The following is an 18259-nucleotide window of genomic DNA, read 5'->3' on the forward strand; positions in this document are numbered from 1 at the left end:
AGGTAAATTATCCTTAAATATGGTCAAATTTAAACTGCAAATTGGCTCACTAGAAAAATATATATCAAGAAGCAACCAAATCTCCAACTCTTTAGAATATTCATATGTTCCTCCCCTTGCTTGCCCAACACAAGATTTCTAGTATTACCTACCATTCATTATCTTTTAGAGTTTTTAAATGTGTAGCAAATAAGAGTGATGTACAATAAATAATACTGAGATAATATTTTGGCATATAATTTACAATAATTTTAAATAGAAAAGTATATGAGGAGAAAGCAAAATGGTAGCGGTAAGGTATCTGAAAATAAGAAAGGACTATCAGTAGTCCTTTAGTAAGCTAAAAATTTAACATATGAAAATATTACTGTTTATACAAATATAGAAAATCATATTTTATGTTTAAAAATGTATGTCCCTATAAAATGTAAAATTATGTTGATGTTTAAAAAAACAAGGAGTTTTAGTATTTTCATGTATTTAGTAAATAAATACTAATTGAGCTCTACCATGTTCTAGGCCCTGTGCTACACATGAAAGGCACAATAGTAAATAATACATAGTCCCCATGGTCAGGAAATATAACCAAGTGAAGATTTTTATAGTTAGTAAGGAAAGAATTAAAAAAAAAAAACAATGACACTTTTAAATAAATAAAACGTACTCTATTGCTATTGATTATAATTCTTCATGTTGTTATATTAGCCATCCAACAATTCCAAAAACAAATTATATCAGACCACAGTAATCTCAGCAGCAAAGTTAATGCAATGATACAGGCACCTCAATATTACTTTAAAAGTCACCTCATATAAGCTTCTTTCTCCTTTCAAAAATGTAGGATAGCAGTATGAAAGGTGGCATTTTAAAATAACACACTATTACAGCAGAAGGGCTCAGTGAAACAAACAAAAAAAATAGATAAAATAACATACTAATAAGATCTCTAAATATCTAAGAGAATGTTTTCCACAAAAAAAACTTAAGAAAAATACAATTTTCTTACTTTAATTTTTGCATATTTTGTTGACAGTCAAAGAAAAAATATTACCTATAAATGAATTCTACTGATGAAAAAACCTCACTAACAAACCAAAGTCTGTCTTTGCCTAAGTATATGCTAAAATAATTATATCCACAAACCAAAGGCTGTCTTTGCCTAAGTATATGCTAAAATAATTTTATCCACTACATTCTACTGATTCTATCTGCTTTGATATTTATAACTGTTACTCTGTAAAAACAATTATATCACATTATTCTGTTATATCTTTTTCTAATATTTCTATAAACAATATCACTTGCAGATAAATATTCAGAAGGTGACCAAGAAAATCAAATGCTAAAGAAAATTCTTATTGAAATAGTTACTGACTATTCAATTAAAATTCATTTATCCTTATTGTAACTGTATCCATTTTTAAATTTTCATTGTATAATGTTTAAACTTTAAGTTAAATGAAACAAATTCAGTGTTTTATTTGTTTATAAGTTCCAAATGAATAAACTGAAATGTAGCTACAAAAAAATGGAACTCTATGTTTTATATTAATAAATATACACTATCCAGAACAATTAAGATGACAGTATTACTATGTAAAATCAGATTATACCCAGAATATTATGCTTAGTTCTAGAGACCATATTTAAAAAGAGAAAGATATTCACAAACTGAGGAAGGTCCCTAGATGACTTTAAAAATAAGGGACCCTCAAGTTAAACAACAAGAACAACTGATGGTATGTGGAACCATCCTTATTAGTAAATATTTAAAGGGATATTGAAAACAAATTATAGAAAAAGAGAGAATAATAAGTAAGCAGAAGGCAGGTAAATTTAGGTCAAATGAAGGGCATTTTTAGAAAGACAGTTGTCCACTACTAAAATAAGAAACCTTAGGAGTCCTGAGTTCTTTATGACAAGAGGTATTCAAGTAAGAGACAGTGACCACCTGAGAGATATTAATTACATTTCCTTCTACAATATTCATTGAGTGACAGCTATCAGACATAACAGATTTAAGAATAACCTTGTGGAAACAGGACTCGATGATCTTAAAACTGGAAAATAAATGCAATAGCCACTTTTCAACTCACCCTTTTTTTCTCCTGCAATACTATCACATCATATAATCGTGGGAGGAATGTGCAGTAATTTTGCTGTTCATCTTTCTTGATGTTAATATTTTCATAATGTAATGTCTTTTTCCTTTAAAAAATTCAGATAGAAATTGAGAGCTCTCAATTTTGAATGTATAAATATTTCTATAAGCAAAGAGAATATTTTTACAGCAGCATTCATTTCCTGCTTTGAAAGTATGGGATAATAAAATCATATGAGTGCATTAGATGGATACATTTAAAATTTTCTAAAATATATTTATTTTGTTGGTTAGTTCTGCTTTTTCCAATTCACCACATTATTATAAACCTATTCTGATAATGATTCCAAAAAGAAAACAGGATCTGGAATTTACATCATTAATTGAAGTAAAAAGCTACCAATGAAACTTTCCCGTATGTTCTGTTTACCACTGAAAATCTTTAAAATTTTAACTCCTTTGGTGTTTCAACCATTACTAAAACAAGGGGGAAATAATTATGTTATTTATATCATAAAAGAATCAGGAAGAGAACATAAAGAAAAATCTTTGATTACTTCTGAGAAGAAAACAATGTTTAAAAAAATAAAAAAATATTTTTTACATGAAAAGAAAGCTTATTTTCATTTAATTTTCGACAACCACAGAAAGAAACAGAAACTAAACAAGCAATGATTAAAAGCCCAAACTTTGGATTTAGATAGCCTGATAGGAATCCCAGCACTGCTACCTGCTAATTGTGTGACCTTATACAAATATCCTAAATTCTCTAAGCCTCAGATTTGTCACCTGTAATTGAAAATAGTAATAACCAATTATAAGGTTTCAGCAGTTAAAATAGGTAATAGGTGTGAAGCGCTTAGTACCATTCATGGCTCATAATAAGTACACAAGAACTACTAGCTATTATTGTCATAAGAATTACATTTAAATAGCCTATACTAACTACACTACCATTTTTTCTATTTCTTAAACAGAACGTCAAAGAAATCTGATATCCAACATTACCAACAAACTATACTGAACATAATGCAGGTTAAAAAACGGACAACAGAAAAATACTTTAAAAAAAAATGTTACACAATTGCCTTTATTATCTTGTTCAGCAATGGTATGATTTAAACGTACATTTACCATTTTAGTATTCTAGCTCACTTCACTGATTTTTATTTGTATAAAATTGAACAAATGAACTCATTTTCAAAACTTCAAAGATATTTATAAATAACAATTTTTTTTTTTTTTTAGACAGAGCCTCAAGCTGTCCCCCTGGGTAGAGTGCTGTGGCATCACAGCTCACAGAAACCTCCAACTCCTGGGCTCAAGCAAGTCACCTGCCTCAGCCTCCCAAGTAGCTGGGACCACAGGCACCTGCCACAACTCCCGGCTATTTTTTGGTTGCAGCTGTCGTTGTTGTTTTGGCGGGCCCGGGCTGGATTCGAACCCACCACTTTAGATGTGGCTGGTGCCTTAGCCACTTGAGCCAAATGAGCCGAGCCTAAATAACAAATTTATATTTGAGATATCAAAAGTATCATATATCATTTAGGACTGTGTCTTTTTCAAAAAAAAAAAAAAGACCTATAAGCTTATCTTTCCATTAAGGATAGCCAAGTATCTTTACTTTTGTACTGAATCGAGTCTCCCAGAATAATTGTGTCTCAATAAACAAAATAAGAATCCAAAAAAAGAAAAAACAAAATAGCAGAAAATGTCTGAAGGAACCAGAAGGAACCAAGACAATTCCAAATAAAAGATACAGTGTACACAGCCAAAGCAAAGAGTAAATTATGAAAATGGTGAAATGACTGAAGTAATGAAGAATGCAATCCATATTAATACATTCCTGCAAAAGTTAAAATACAAATGGAAGAGGAAAAACAGTGGAAATAACAAAGATCAAAGTGACAGCATAAAAAAAATAGAAGAATGGGAGCAGGACAAGATTTGGGAAGTAAAAAAGGACTGGTAAGAAAAACTACCATGCAAAGTTGGGAGCTAACATTAATTAGAAAGACTTCTGTTTATGTGTGGGGTACTGAGTCAAATGTTTAGTAGAACATACCTTTAATAAGATAAATTTAGTTTTATGTCATTTAAACATCAATAAAATTGATATGAGAGAGAAAGGGGAGGAGGCGGGGGGGGTAAGGGAGGGAAGGGAGGCTGGGAGAGAGAGAGAGAGGCAAACCAGCAAATCTGGTATAAGAAAAGGATAGGACTAAAATACTAAACAACAAAAGCATATGTCAGAAAGGGGATGATCAGAATTAAAGCATCCTAAAGACCTTGTCTTGTCTAGAAGATTTAGAATAGTATTAAGTATAGAATTCATTAGGCTAAATATGCATGTTAAAGTTCTAGCATGAACTATTAAAAGAATAAAAATTACAAATATGTATCTTCCATATTAAAAGAATAAAAAAATGAAAAAAGCAGTGGACTAGAATATAAAGTCCCGAAAACAAAGACCATGTTTCATTTTTTTATTCTCAGTGAATAAGTTAGGTACTGGCACACAGCAAGAATATAAACAATGTCCATTCCAGGAATGAACAATAGCACAATAGTCCAAGCAAGAGGCAGAGATACAAATATTCACTGCTAGTACACAGATAAGTCTGAATCTAACAAATTAATCAAGTATATAATCACTATGAGACTTGCTCTGAGAGAGTATCGGGCAAATAAGCTGTATTCGTTCGGGCAAAAAAGCTGTATTCGTTGTTGTTGCTGTTGTTGTTGAGACAGAGTCCCACCCTATGCCCTGAGCAGAGTGCGATGGCATCATAGCTCACTGCAACATCAGACTCAGGCTGTGAGCATCTCACTGTCTCAGCCTCCAGAAGGTGCTGGTATTATAGGTGCTTGCCGTGGTGCCTGGCTGTTTTTCCATTTTTTTAGGAGTGGGGATCTCACTCTCGCTCAACAAGTCTCCAACTCCTGAGCTCAAGCAATTCTCCCTCCTCAGTCTCCCACACTGCTGGGATTACAGGTGGGGTAGAGCACTAGCCACATACACCCAGGCTCATAGGTTCAAACCCTGCCAGGCCAGCTAAAACAATGACAACTGCAACAACGACAACAACAAAAATAGCCAAACACTGTAGCAGGTACCTGTAGTCCCAGCTACTTGGGAGGCTGAGGCAAGAGAATCACTTAAGTCCAAGAGTTCAAGGTTGCTGTGAGCTGTGATGCTATAGCACTCTACCCAGGGCTACAGCTTGAGACTCTGCCTCAAAAAAAAAAAAAAAAAAAAAAAAACAACTGAATTGTATGAAGGAATGGTAGAATCTATGTACAACATAGCATTTGTTATTCAACTTTGCCTTCTATGGATTCATGTCTAACACCGTACTGTAGGGACAGGAGAAAATATAGAAGGAATTATTTTACCAGTAATATACTTACTAGTTAAACTTCATTAATATTCTTTCCAATCTAATATTATAGCTGTAATTTACACTGACTGAGAATGCATTCTAAATCCATCATGTAGTCAGAAGAAGAACAGGAGATGACAGCCAGGGATAAAGTGGTAAATTCTGGATCACTTTCTTTTCTATTTTATCTGATCTTTTCTCTTCTTAATAATTAAGGATTATATATTTTAATGCTTTGTTACTTTTAAGCTGCATGATCTTGAATATGTTGTTTATACTCTGACACTTGGATTTTTCTCTGATAAAATAGATATAACAACAGTAACTAGGCAGGGACTTGTGAAGATTAAATTATCTATATCATTGAAGTGATATAGATAAAGTAGGAGACACAGGATCTGGCTGATAAAAAAGAAATAGCTTTCATATAGGTTACTCCTACATATAATACTTCTCAGAGTTTTTCATACAAATTTTTCCTTTTGGCCTAATCTGAATTACTAGAATAATTTATAGCTAAGAACTATAATAACAGTACACTTTTTTTTTTAACTTACTGGATGATATCATACTGTCCAGGACCAGGACTTGACTTTTTAGGTAGCTCCCTTCTTCCTGAAGAGTTGCCAAAATGTATACCTTTGTATTTCAAAGTTGCATTGGAAACACCCTGGGAAAAAAAAGTAAAGATGAGACTAAAACATGAAAGAATATTTACCTTTGCATAAGTCAGTGAAGACTCAGTAGGGTGCCAGCCCCATATACTGAGCATGGCAGATTCGAACTCATCCCCAGCCAAACTTCAACAATAAAAAAAAAAAAAAATAGCCAGGCGTTGTGGCAGACACCTGCAGTCCTAGCTACTCAGGAGGATGAGGCAAGAGAATTGGCTAAGCCCAAGAGCTGGAAGTTGCTGTGAGTGTGACACGACTGCACTCTACCAAGGGCAACAAAGTGAGACTCTGTCTCAAAAAGAAAAAGAAAGAAAAGAAAGAAAGAAGGAAAGGAAAGGAAAGGAAAGGAAAGGAAAGGAAAGGAAAGGAAAGGAAAGGAAAGGAAAGGAAAGGAAAGGAAAGGAAGAAAATTGTATGGAGATGCCTCAGAAAACTAAAAGTAGACTTTGTATTTGACCTAGCAATCCCACTGTTAGGCATATCCCCACAGGAAAAAAGGTATAAAAGGGATACTGGCACTCAAATGTTTATAGCAGCCAAATTCATAATCACAAAGATGTGGAAACAACCCAAGTGCCCACCAATGTATGAATGAATTAATAAATTATGGTCCATGCATACCATGCAGTACTATCAGCCATTTAAAAAATGGCAGTCTAGTATCTTTTGTGACATCATGAATAGAAGTGGAAACCATTCTTCTAAGTGAAACCTCACTAGAATAGAAAAACAAACATGTTCTCAAATCGGAACTAATCTATCAATACTTAAGTGCACATACAGAAATAAATTTCAGTAAAAATCAAGCTAGGGGTAAGGGGAGGAGGGGATGGGTAAATTCCCATCTATTGTGTATAGTGCACACTACCTGGGTGAAAGACACACTTATAACTTTGATTTAATCTTTACAAAAACAAAGTATGTAAACAAAATATGTATACGCTCCCTAATATTCTGAAATTAATTAGACAAAGAAGATAAAAATGGGAATAAGTCATAAAACAATGTTTACCTCTATATAAGTCTAAATCTTAAGCAAGGATAGCCTCAGTCACAGGGGTACCACCAGTAAATTAAGGTGTTTTTTGACAGATCCCAAGTTAAGTTGTCACCATTGTGCCCCATCCCGATCCGGAGACAGCCAGGATCCCCAGAGAAGTGCCTCTAATATTAGTATATTCCCAACCAATATCAACAGCTTTGCTCTTGGCAGTACACTCCCTATCTACAACCTTAAGGGACAATGAAAATTAGCTCCTCATCATTTAAAAAAAGGAAGAGGGGATGGAATTATTTAGGGAATGGTAAAAACATATTAACAATTATCTTAAACAGATTGAAAAGTGCAATATTACAAACAGCCATGAGATAACTTCTAATTACCTGGTATTGAAAAAATATTCATGAAATATTTTCAAATAGTAACAAATAGTTAATGATAAATAAAGCACTATTCCAGCTCATTTTGGTGTCAATTCTTAAGGACAGGATGTGTTCTTTAATGACAAATTATTTGTGACATGAGAAATCAACAATCATTTTTCCTTTACAGCTATTATAATAAATTTAAAAATTAAGTTTAAAGACCTGGTTTTATCAGAAACTAAAATAATAAAGTATAACACAATAACAGTCGCATCCTATACAGGAATTCTGTTCTCTTAACCTAACACATTTTTAATTGAGCAATAATCAAAAAAATTTTAAACTCATATTTTTTAACTGATGGTGGAAGGTAAACTCTAGTTTACTTACTTTCAATTTGTATTTATTTAAATATAGTTTTAAAATAAGTTTGGATTATCAAAATTATATATATATATATACAGCTTGTATATAGTTATATATATAATTTCATATGTATAAATACCACTCCTATGTCATCAATGTATAGTTTTAACTGTATGAAACAGTGTGTCAGTTATTCTAGGTGGCTATTACTATTCTAGACCAATGAAAGCAACCTCAATGACCATTATAAATAATATTAATGTAATAAATAGCAATGATACTGATAAAACACATAATTTTGATTCAAAATGGTGAATCAAATCTATATCCACCCACCCACAAACTTCAAAAAACCACACAAAATGACACAAATTATAAACATTATAAACTAGAAGGTATCACTCACATGTCAGAAGCTTTAATGAACTTCTTAAAGATACAACCCAGCAGTGACCAGAATCAGAAAATGACCTCACTACATGTAAAAAGAGCCTCTGCTTAACACAATCAACATTCCCAGAAAGACAGAAACTTGAAATAAGGATGAACTCTTTGAGTAGTGAGTAGAGCAATTCTCAAAGCCACTAGTACCTTTTGAGAGCTGTACCAGTACCATTACATGAAGTGAGGAGAAGAATGCTAAATCCCACTTTATTCTCAGCACGGGTTATTAAAAATAGGTTGGAGGCACTGTCTCTGGCCCTGAATGACTTTCTAGATAGAGAGGCACCACTCCAGAAAGCTTTGGGATAGCCACAGCAAAATCCAAAAAGAAGCTAGGATAGCACTAACGATCCCTACTATATGAAAACTTTACTTCCTTGAACTTACCATTAACAACTAGCCCTCAGATATCATAAAATATAAGCACAATAAAAACTAAACTTTCCCTTCTACATCTCCCTGTCCTGAAAGAATTAAATAAGGACTATGATGGTAAATTGACCAGATGAAGGGATGCCCAGATAGCTAGAAACCACTATTTCTGGGTATGTATATGAGGGTGTTTTCAGAAGAGAATGACATTTGAATCAAAGGACTGAGTAAGAAAGATCAGCTTCACTCACTCATGTTGTGTACCATCCAATTGGTTGAGGGCTCAGATAGAGCAAAAAGGCAGAGAAAAGGCAAATTAATTCTCTTATGTATCTGGGACACCCATCTTTTCCTGCCCTTGGACATAAGAACATAACTCCAGGTTCTCCAGTCTTTGGATTCTGGGACTTGCACCATCTGACCCCCAGGTTCTCAGCCTTCATCCCTAGACTAAGAAGCAGGGGTGGAGAACCTGCAGTCTTAATTACATCATCAGCTATCCTGGTTCTCAAGCCTTCAGGCTTGAACTAAGCTATGAGAACCACCTCCCTTAGTTCTCCAGCTAAAAGATAGCATATTGAGGGCCTCCTCACTCTCTATAATCATGGGAGCCAATCTCCACAATAAATCATCCTTTCATACATATAGTTATGCACTGCATAATGACATTTCAGTCAACAATGGACCACATGTACAACACTGATCCCATAAGATTATAACAGTATATACAGAGAGTGCCAAAAAAAGTATATACTTTTTAAGAAAGGAAAAAATGGTGTTAAATTTGTAATACCCAAGTTATGTTTGATTTCTGCAATTATAAGAGGTGCTCCACATGACTTATTTTGTTATCAGTATACATTGAGTATTACAATTTTAATGCAGTTTTTCCCTTTCTTAAAATGTGTATACATTTTTGGACACCCTCTGTATTAATATTTATTATATCCTTTCTATGATTGCATATCTGTATCTGTATAATCTTTTACCATTCAGTACAGTACATGCTACCCAGGTGGTAGGCCAAACTATCTAGATTCGTGTAAGCACACTCCATGATGTTCACACAATGACAATCACCTAACAATGCATTTCTCAGAACGTATCCCCCTCATTAAGTGATGCATCAGCTGTGTACATATTAGTTCTCTTTCCCTGCAGAACACTGACTAAGATAGGGACTAACACAATCTCTGATCTAACTTCAATGTTTGATAAAGTGAAATGAGACCTATGTTGATTCTGTTTTCACTGATGAAATCTCATAGAAAATCTTAATGATAGCTTTGAAATATTTATCCTGCTTATATTTTAGTTAAATCTCCTGCTTATTCCTTTCTTGGGTGATGAAGAATGTTGGGAGCTGACAATATAGAAACAGGAATTCACTAGCTATGTTCAGGTAGGATTCAGACATGTTTTGGAATGTCTGGGTAACTAATGAAGCAAACCAACCAAAAGGCAAATGTAAAAACTAATATTATAGGAAATAGCTAATCATGATGACCATTGTCAAAAGAGTGTCAATGCTAATACTAAGTATTTTCAGTATTTGCTGAATTTGTCTCCTAACATAGACATATGTCAAGATATAAATCCCCAATTGATTTATGTCCATATCCTGTGAAGTGCAAAGAAAAATCTATAGTAAAAATCTAAAAGAATTGTTTCATGAAAACAGTATTAAAAATCAATACTTTGGGACCCTACTTTTGGACTCTTCCAATAGTGCTTTACACAAAGAAGAAAGGACATTATCTCCCTCCCTCCATTTCACCGCCACTCATCATGCAGCTTTAGTTGAGAACAAGAACATTGGCGGAAATACCCAACAGAGCATACCATCTGCCAAAGGACTGAGGTGACTGGTAGAGGAGCAGCTGTACTCAGTGGAAATGGACTTGTTCAGGAGCTTAGTTGAAAAATCCCTGAGAACTTCTACAAACACCTGGGAAGAATAACTTTCCAAAAATCTGGACTGGAGGTCCTCCACTTTGGTAGGTAGCACCAAAAAAAAATTGATATTTGATTTAGAAGAGCCCAGAGCCCAGGTAACCATTAGAAATCTCTTTTTCAGAGGGGGATTTCACAAACAAAGTGTGTGATTGGAATTATGACACTAACACATTTGCTAATGGTAACATGCTGAGAACTACCTGTATGTTGCCACACTAGAAAACAGTCCATTTTCAAGTCCAGTGCTTGAATAATACACTTCAGGACTTCTAATTCTTCACAAATTCTATTTCCATATTTAATTATGGAGGGACAGGGTGGGGGAAGTTGCATAGCCATGTCTTCATTTAATTGTCAGTGAGAGTGGCAGTTAGTAATTCTTCTTCAAGTTATTTTATAGCATTCACTAAAATAATGCAGCTCCATGCTGAGTTTGCTTCAATTAAGCCATATTTTATTTGCTAATGACTTTCTAAATTGACAGTGCCCTTGAAGTTGGTATTGCCAACTTCTTAACATAAAAAAGTGATGTAGAGTTAAGAGTGTAACAATTTATTCTTTATTTTCTATCTGTATTTTAAAAGACTTTTAAATTAAATTTCAGATGGAACATTTACCTTAACTTAAAGAGTTCAGTAGTTGTCAATTCACATAGCCTAAATGAAATAAACTCTATCATATACATAGGAAAAGGATTTTGCTAATGTCTTGAGTTTTGTGTGAGTGTTTGCATACATCTTCTTTCCTTCTAGTGGACTACATTTAGAATTGCTAAATAAATGAATCATAAAACCTCAATAATATGAATTCAGTTGAAAAAAGCTTCTTGGACATAATTCTGCTCTCTGAACTACTATTAAAAGAATTAATATATAACTTTAACAGGATTTTTAGCCTATAAAAAATGTGAGGTGAGAGATAACATCAAAATGCTTTCTTTCTTTTCATTATTGTCCAATGACCTTTCATTTCACCCTGAAGAAAATCACCTAGTATTTCTTTTTTTTTTTAATTTTAATTTTTATTTTTTATTGTTGGGGATTCATTGAGGATACAAGAAACCAGGTTATACTGATTGCATTTGTTAGGTAAACTCCCTCTTACAGTAGTGTCCTGCCCCCAAAAGGCGTGTCACGCACCAAGACCCCACTCACTCCCTCCTTCCCTCTCTGCACTTCCTTTCCCCCACCCCTCCCTCCTTCTTTCTCTCTCTGTTCTCCCTTACCCCAACCCCACTGTGTCATTGTCACTAATTGTTCTCATATTAAAATTGCGTACATAGGATTCATGCTTCTCTATTCTTGTGATGCTTGACTAAAAATAACGTGTTCCCCTCCCATCCAAGGTAATACAAAGCCTATAAAGTCTCCATTTTCTTAATGGCTGAACATTATTCCATGGTGTACATATACCACAGCTTGTTAATCCATTCCTGGGTTGGTGGACATTTAGGCTGTTTCCGCATTTTGGTGATTGTAAATTGAGGTGCGATAAACAGTCTAGTGCAAGTGTCCTTATGATAAAAGGATTTCTTTCCTTCTGGGTAGATGCCCAGTAATGGGATTGCAGGATCAAATGGGAGGTCTAGCTTGAGTTCTTTGAGAGTTCTCCATACTTCCTTCCAAAAAGGTTGCATTAGTTTGCAGTCCCACCAGCAATGTAAAAGTGTTCCCTTCTCTCCACATCCACACCAGCATCTGCAGTTTTGAGATTTTGTGATGTGGGCCATTCTCGCTGAGGTTAGATGGTATCTCGGGGTGGTTTTAATTTGCATTTCTCTAATAATTAGGGATGATGAGTATTTTTCCATATGTTTGTTAGCTATTAATCTGTCTTCTTTGGAGAAGGTTCTATTCATATCTCTTGCCCATTGATATATGGGATTGTTGGCTTTTTTCATGTGGATTAATTTGAGTTCTCTATAGATCCTAGTTATCAAGGTTTTGGCTGATTCAAAATATGCAAATATCCTTTCTCACTGTGTAGATGTCTATTTACTTTGGTTGTTGTCTCCGTAACTGTACAGAAGCTTTCAGTTTAATTAAGTCCCATTTGTTTTTGTTGTTGCAATTGCCATGGCAGTCTTCTTCATGAAGTCTTTCCCTGCCAATATCTTCCAGTGTTTTTCCTATGCTTTCTTTGAGTATTTTTATTGTTTCATGCCTAAAAGTTAAGTCCTTTATCCATCTTGAATCAATTTTTGTGAGTAGGGAAAGGTGTGAGTCCAGTTTTAGTCTTTTACATGTGGATATCCAGTTCTACCAGCATCATTTATTGAATAGGGAGTCTTTCCCCCAAGGTATGTTCTTGTTTGGTTTATTAAAGATTAGTTGGTTGTAAGATGTTAGTTTCATTTCCTGGTTTTCTATTTAATCCCAAATGTCTATGTCTTTATTTTTGTGCCAGTACCATGCTGTCTTGACCACTATGGCTTTGTAGTACAGCCTAAAATCTGCTACGCTGATGCCTCCAGCTTTGTTTTTATGACTAAGAACTGCCTTAGCTATATGGGGTTTTTTCTGGTTCCATATAAAATACAGAATCATTTTTTCCAAGTCTTGAAAGTACAATGTTGGTATTTTAATAGGGATGGCATTGAATCAGTAGATTGCTTTGGGAAGTATAGACATTTTAACAATGTTGATTCTTCCCAGCCATAAACTGGTACATTCTTCCATTTGTTAATATTCTCTATTTCCTTTCTTAGAATTTCATAATTTTCTTTATAGAGGTCCTTCACCTCTTTTGTTAGGTATATTCCTAGGTTATTTCATTTTCTTTGAAGCTATGGTGAAGAAAGTTGTGTCGTTAGTTAGCCTCTCATCTTGGCTATTATTGCCAAATACAAAGGCTATTGACTTGTGGACATTGATTTTATATCCTGAGACATTACTGTATTTTTTGATGACTCCCAGGAGTCTTGTGGTTGAGTCTTTGGGGTTCTCTAAGCATAAGATCATATCATCAGTAAAGAGGGAGAGTTTGACCTCCTCTGCTCCCATTTGGATGCCCTTTATTTCCTTGTCTTGCCTAATTGTATTGGCTAGAACTTCCAGCACTATGTCAAATAGTAATGGTGATAGAGGACAACCTGGTCTGGTTCCAGTTCTAAGAAGAAAAGCTTTCAGTTTTACTCCATTCAGTAAAATATTAGCTGTGGGTTTGTCATAGATAGCTTCAATCAGTTTCAGAAATGTGCCACCTATGCCTATACTCTTCAATGTTCTAATTAGAAAAGGATGCTGGATTTTATCAAATACTTTTTCTGCATCTATTGAGAGGATCATATGGTCTTTGTTTTTGCATTTGTTAATACAGTGGATAAAGTTTATGGACTTGCGTATGTTAAACTAGCCTTGCATCCCTTGGATGAAACCTACTTGATCATGATGTATGAGTTTTTTGATGATAAGCCGTAATCTACTGGCTAGGATTTTGTTGAGAACTTTTGCATCTATATTCATTAGTGAAATTGATCTGAAATGATCCTTTTTAGTTGGGTCTTTTCCTGATTTTGCTATCAGGATTGCTTCGTAGAACATATTGGGGAAGATTTCTTCCTCTTCAATTTTTTGGAATAATTTCTGCAGTACGGGAATAAGTTCTTCCTTGAAGGTTTGATAGATAGGTGTGAAGCCATTCAGATCTGGGCTTTTTTTTTTTTTAAGATTTTTTATTGTTTCTTTGATCTCAGTGCTTAAAATTGGTCTGTTCAGGAGCTCTATTTCTTCCTGGCTAAGCCTAGGGAGAGGGTGTGATTCCAAATATTGATCCATTTCCTTCACATTGTCAAATTTCTGGGCATAGTATTTCTGAGCAAATTTCTGGGCATTTCTGGTAGTATTCAGAGATGATCTCTTGTATCTCTATGGCATCAATTATTATTTCCCCTCTATCATGTCTGATTGAGGTTACTAGAGATTTTACTTTTCTATTTCTAGTTAGTCTGGCCAAAGATTTATCTATTTGTTTTTTTAAAAAACCAACTCCACAAAATGGTTTGTGAGTTTGTTGATGCACTCTCTTTCTGTTTTTTGAATATAGGCATCTAAAGTGATAAATTTTCTTCTCAGAACTGCTTTTCCAGTATCCCACAGGTTTCGGTAGCTTGTGTCTTTATGGATATTCATTACTAGTTTTGCACTACCTATATGTTTTTCTACAAAGGATATAACTGAAATAATTAGTAATATTGTTAAAAGATCTGTAGACCAGATAATAATATTGAAGAAATGAAAAGTCCTGATTTTGATAATTTCATTACTAAGAAAATAGTAATTTCATTACTAAGAAAATATCTTAGTAAAATAGGAATTCATAAATCCGTACAGATACATACATATATGGAAAACAGACAAAAGTCTTCTTTATAGTAAAGGGCCAACAAATAAATGTTTAAAAAAACAGAAAATCACCATTTGATAAACATCACAGTAAAATAACACACACATTAAATTACTTAGGGGAAAAGAGGCATTATGTCCAAAATATATTCTCAAGTCATTTAATGAGGTAGTAATATAAACATATAGGGAGCAAAAAATAAGAAAGCAAATGTGATAACATGTTAACAACTGTAGGATCTGGATGAAGGGTACAGAAGGATTATTATTATTGCAACTATTTCCCATAAGTCTGGAACTATTTCAAATTTTCTTCCTTAGCTTGCTTCCCTTTTCCTTCATAAAAGCTATGATTTTGAGAAGTATTTTCGTTTTGTTTTATTTGGAATTTTTTGTTTTTTTGAGACAGGGTCTTGGCTTTGTCACCCATGACAGGGTACAGTGGTGCCATAGCTCACTGCAATCTCAAAGTCCTGGGCTCATGTGATTCTTTTATGTTAGCCTCCCAAGTAACTGGGACTACAGGTGTGTGCCACCATATGCAGCTAATTTCTTTTATATTTTTTGTACTGACAGGGTCTCCTCTTGCTCAGGATGGTCTCAAACTCCTAGCCTCAAACAATCCTATAATCCTCCCAAAGTGCGAGGATTATAGGTACGAGCCATTACACCCAGACTTTTTAAATCACATTTTAAAAAAGAAACTTATCTAACTAGGAACAATGAATGAGTTTGTTCTAATATATCTGTGTGGTTAACAGGTATGGTAGCTCCTGTTTTGTAATCCCAGCACTCTGGGAGATTGAAGAGGAAGATCGCTTGAACCCGGGAGTTCAAGACCACTCTAGGCAACATAGCAAGGCCCTATCTTCACAAATAAGAAAAATTATCCAGGGATAGTGGTGTATGCCTGTAGTCTTAGATACTTAGAAGGCTGAGGCAAGAGGATCACTTGACCCAGAAGCTTGAGGTTACAGTGAACTATGATCACTGGTTAAATATGAAAATATAAAGTGAAAAAGCAAACAATACACATATTGTATAACATTTACTTAAATTTTTAAATCTAAAAAGTATGTATCATTAGTGTTTGAGTATCTAGTAATGTTTATTTTGACAAAAGGAGATGGATAAAGAAAAGAGAATGGGGTAAAACCTATCATAACATATATACACTATCTTTTAAACTATAGCTAATTCAAGTGTGACAAAATTTTAATATGTGTAATATCCAGATGATGGATATATGGATATTCATTACTAGTTTTACACTACCTATATGTTTGATACATTACATAAGCTACAATTAAAATATTTTTTAAAAAAGATATTAACAATTAAAAAGACTTAAAACTCTCAAAACTTCCCAGTACACCTACTGTCACAAACCAAATGCTTTTGGAAGGTGCATGAGGCTAAGCCCAAAGATGGAAATAAATACAAATAACTGTAGAATGTTGGAAATGATGACCAAACCAAACACTAAGAATACCTTTTGAACAGAAACTTCTCTGATGAAGACAGATGCATGACCTATAAACACATGAAAAAATGCTCATCATCCTTAATCATCAGAGAAATGCAAATCAAAACCACTTTGAGATATCATCTAACTCCAGTAAGATTAGCCCACATCACAAAAGCCCAAAACTACAGATATTGGTGTGGATGTGGAGAGAAGGGAACACTTCTACACTGCTAGTGAGAATGCAAGCTAATACGATTTTTTTGGAAAGAAGTTTGGAAAACACTCAAGGAACTAAAAATAGACCTACTGTTTGATTCAGCAATTCCTCTACTAGGTATATACCCAGATAATCAAAAATTATTTTACAACAAAGACATTTGCACCAGAATGTTTATTGCAGTCCAATTCATAATAGCCAAGACATGGAAACAGCCCAAGTGCCCATCGACCCATGAATGGATTAACAAATTGTGGTATATGCATACCATGGAATACTATGCAGCCATAAAAAATGGAGACGTCACATCTTTTATGTTTACTTGGATGGAGCTAGAACATAGTCTTCTTAGTAAAGTATCTCAAGAATGGGAAAAAAAGTATCCAATGTACTCAATACTACTATGAAATCAACATATAATTACCTACATATTCATATGAATGGCAACACATAACTATAGTCCAGAAAAGAGAAGAGAGAGGGGAGGGGAAGAGGGATGTAGGAGGATGGAGAGCATTTGGGGAGACCTCACCTAATGTGCATGATGCAACGGTACATTTCAAAACTATTAAGAAATGAGTATAATTGTGACAGATGTATTAACTTAGTTCAATGTATTTCACATTGTATATCAAAGCAGTACACTGAACCCCATAAATGCATCCATGTACAAAGTTATAAGTTAATAAATAATAATAATAATAATAAAATAGTCGGTGTTGTGGCAGGTGCCTGAAGTCCCAGCTACTTGGGAGGCTGAGGCAAGAGAATTACTTAAGCCCAAGAGTTTGAGGTTGCTGTGAGCTGTGACGCCATGGCACTCTACTGAGGGCAACATAATGAAACTTTGCCTCAAAAAAAAAATAATAATAATATAGCATTTCATTCTATTTGTTTAATTCTTCTTTTGATAATTTCACATAGAGCTTATAAATTTCTTAAGTTTATTCCTAATTGTTGGTTACCTTTTTTTATTGCCATTATAAATGGAATCATTTTATTAATACACGTATTTTCTAAGTGATGGTTGTTTATATATGTAAAGGCTATTGTTTTCTGTATGTTAGTTGTGTATCCAGATTACTTACTGAATTCTCTTACAGTGCTAGTAGTTTGACTATTGATTACATATGTCAGGTTTGCTAGGTATATATGCTCTACTTCTGTAAATAATTATAATTTTACTTTCTTTTCAAATTTTATCCCTATAATCTCTTCCCTAATCTAATTTCATTGACCTATACCTACAAAACAACGTTAAGTAAGAGTGATAATAGATTTTCTTGTAATGTTCCTAAATTTAATGCAAATTTCTTTAGTTTTTCTCATTAAAGATGATTTTGGCTCTTTTTTTTTTTTTAAATTGAATGGTAACTATGTACATTAATGCAATTCTGGGGTACAGTGTGGGGTTTTCACATGCAATCCAAAATACTTCCATCAAACTGGTCAACACAGCCTTCATGTCATTTTCTCAGTTATTGTTTTAAAACGTTCACATTCTACTCTTAGAAAGATTCACTTGTACCCCTATAAGATAAACCTCAGAAGTGATCCCTCCAAACTCCCT

General features: G+C 34.0%; 1 protein-coding gene across 1 annotated transcript in view; it reads right to left on the reverse strand.

Moving 5' to 3' along the window:
- Positions 1 to 18259, reverse strand: part of STPG2 (sperm tail PG-rich repeat containing 2) — a 448474-nt gene that overhangs the window by 418003 nt on the left and 12212 nt on the right. Inside the window, 2 exon segments of the mRNA XM_023518401.1 lie at positions 2097 to 2208; positions 6042 to 6154. Of these exon segments, the coding sequence (XP_023374169.1) occupies positions 2097 to 2208; positions 6042 to 6154 (225 nt within the window).

Source organism: Otolemur garnettii, unplaced genomic scaffold (assembly GCF_000181295.1).
Source record: "Otolemur garnettii isolate 467f Iridium unplaced genomic scaffold, OtoGar3 scaffold00137, whole genome shotgun sequence".
NCBI lineage: Eukaryota > Metazoa > Chordata > Mammalia > Primates > Galagidae > Otolemur > Otolemur garnettii.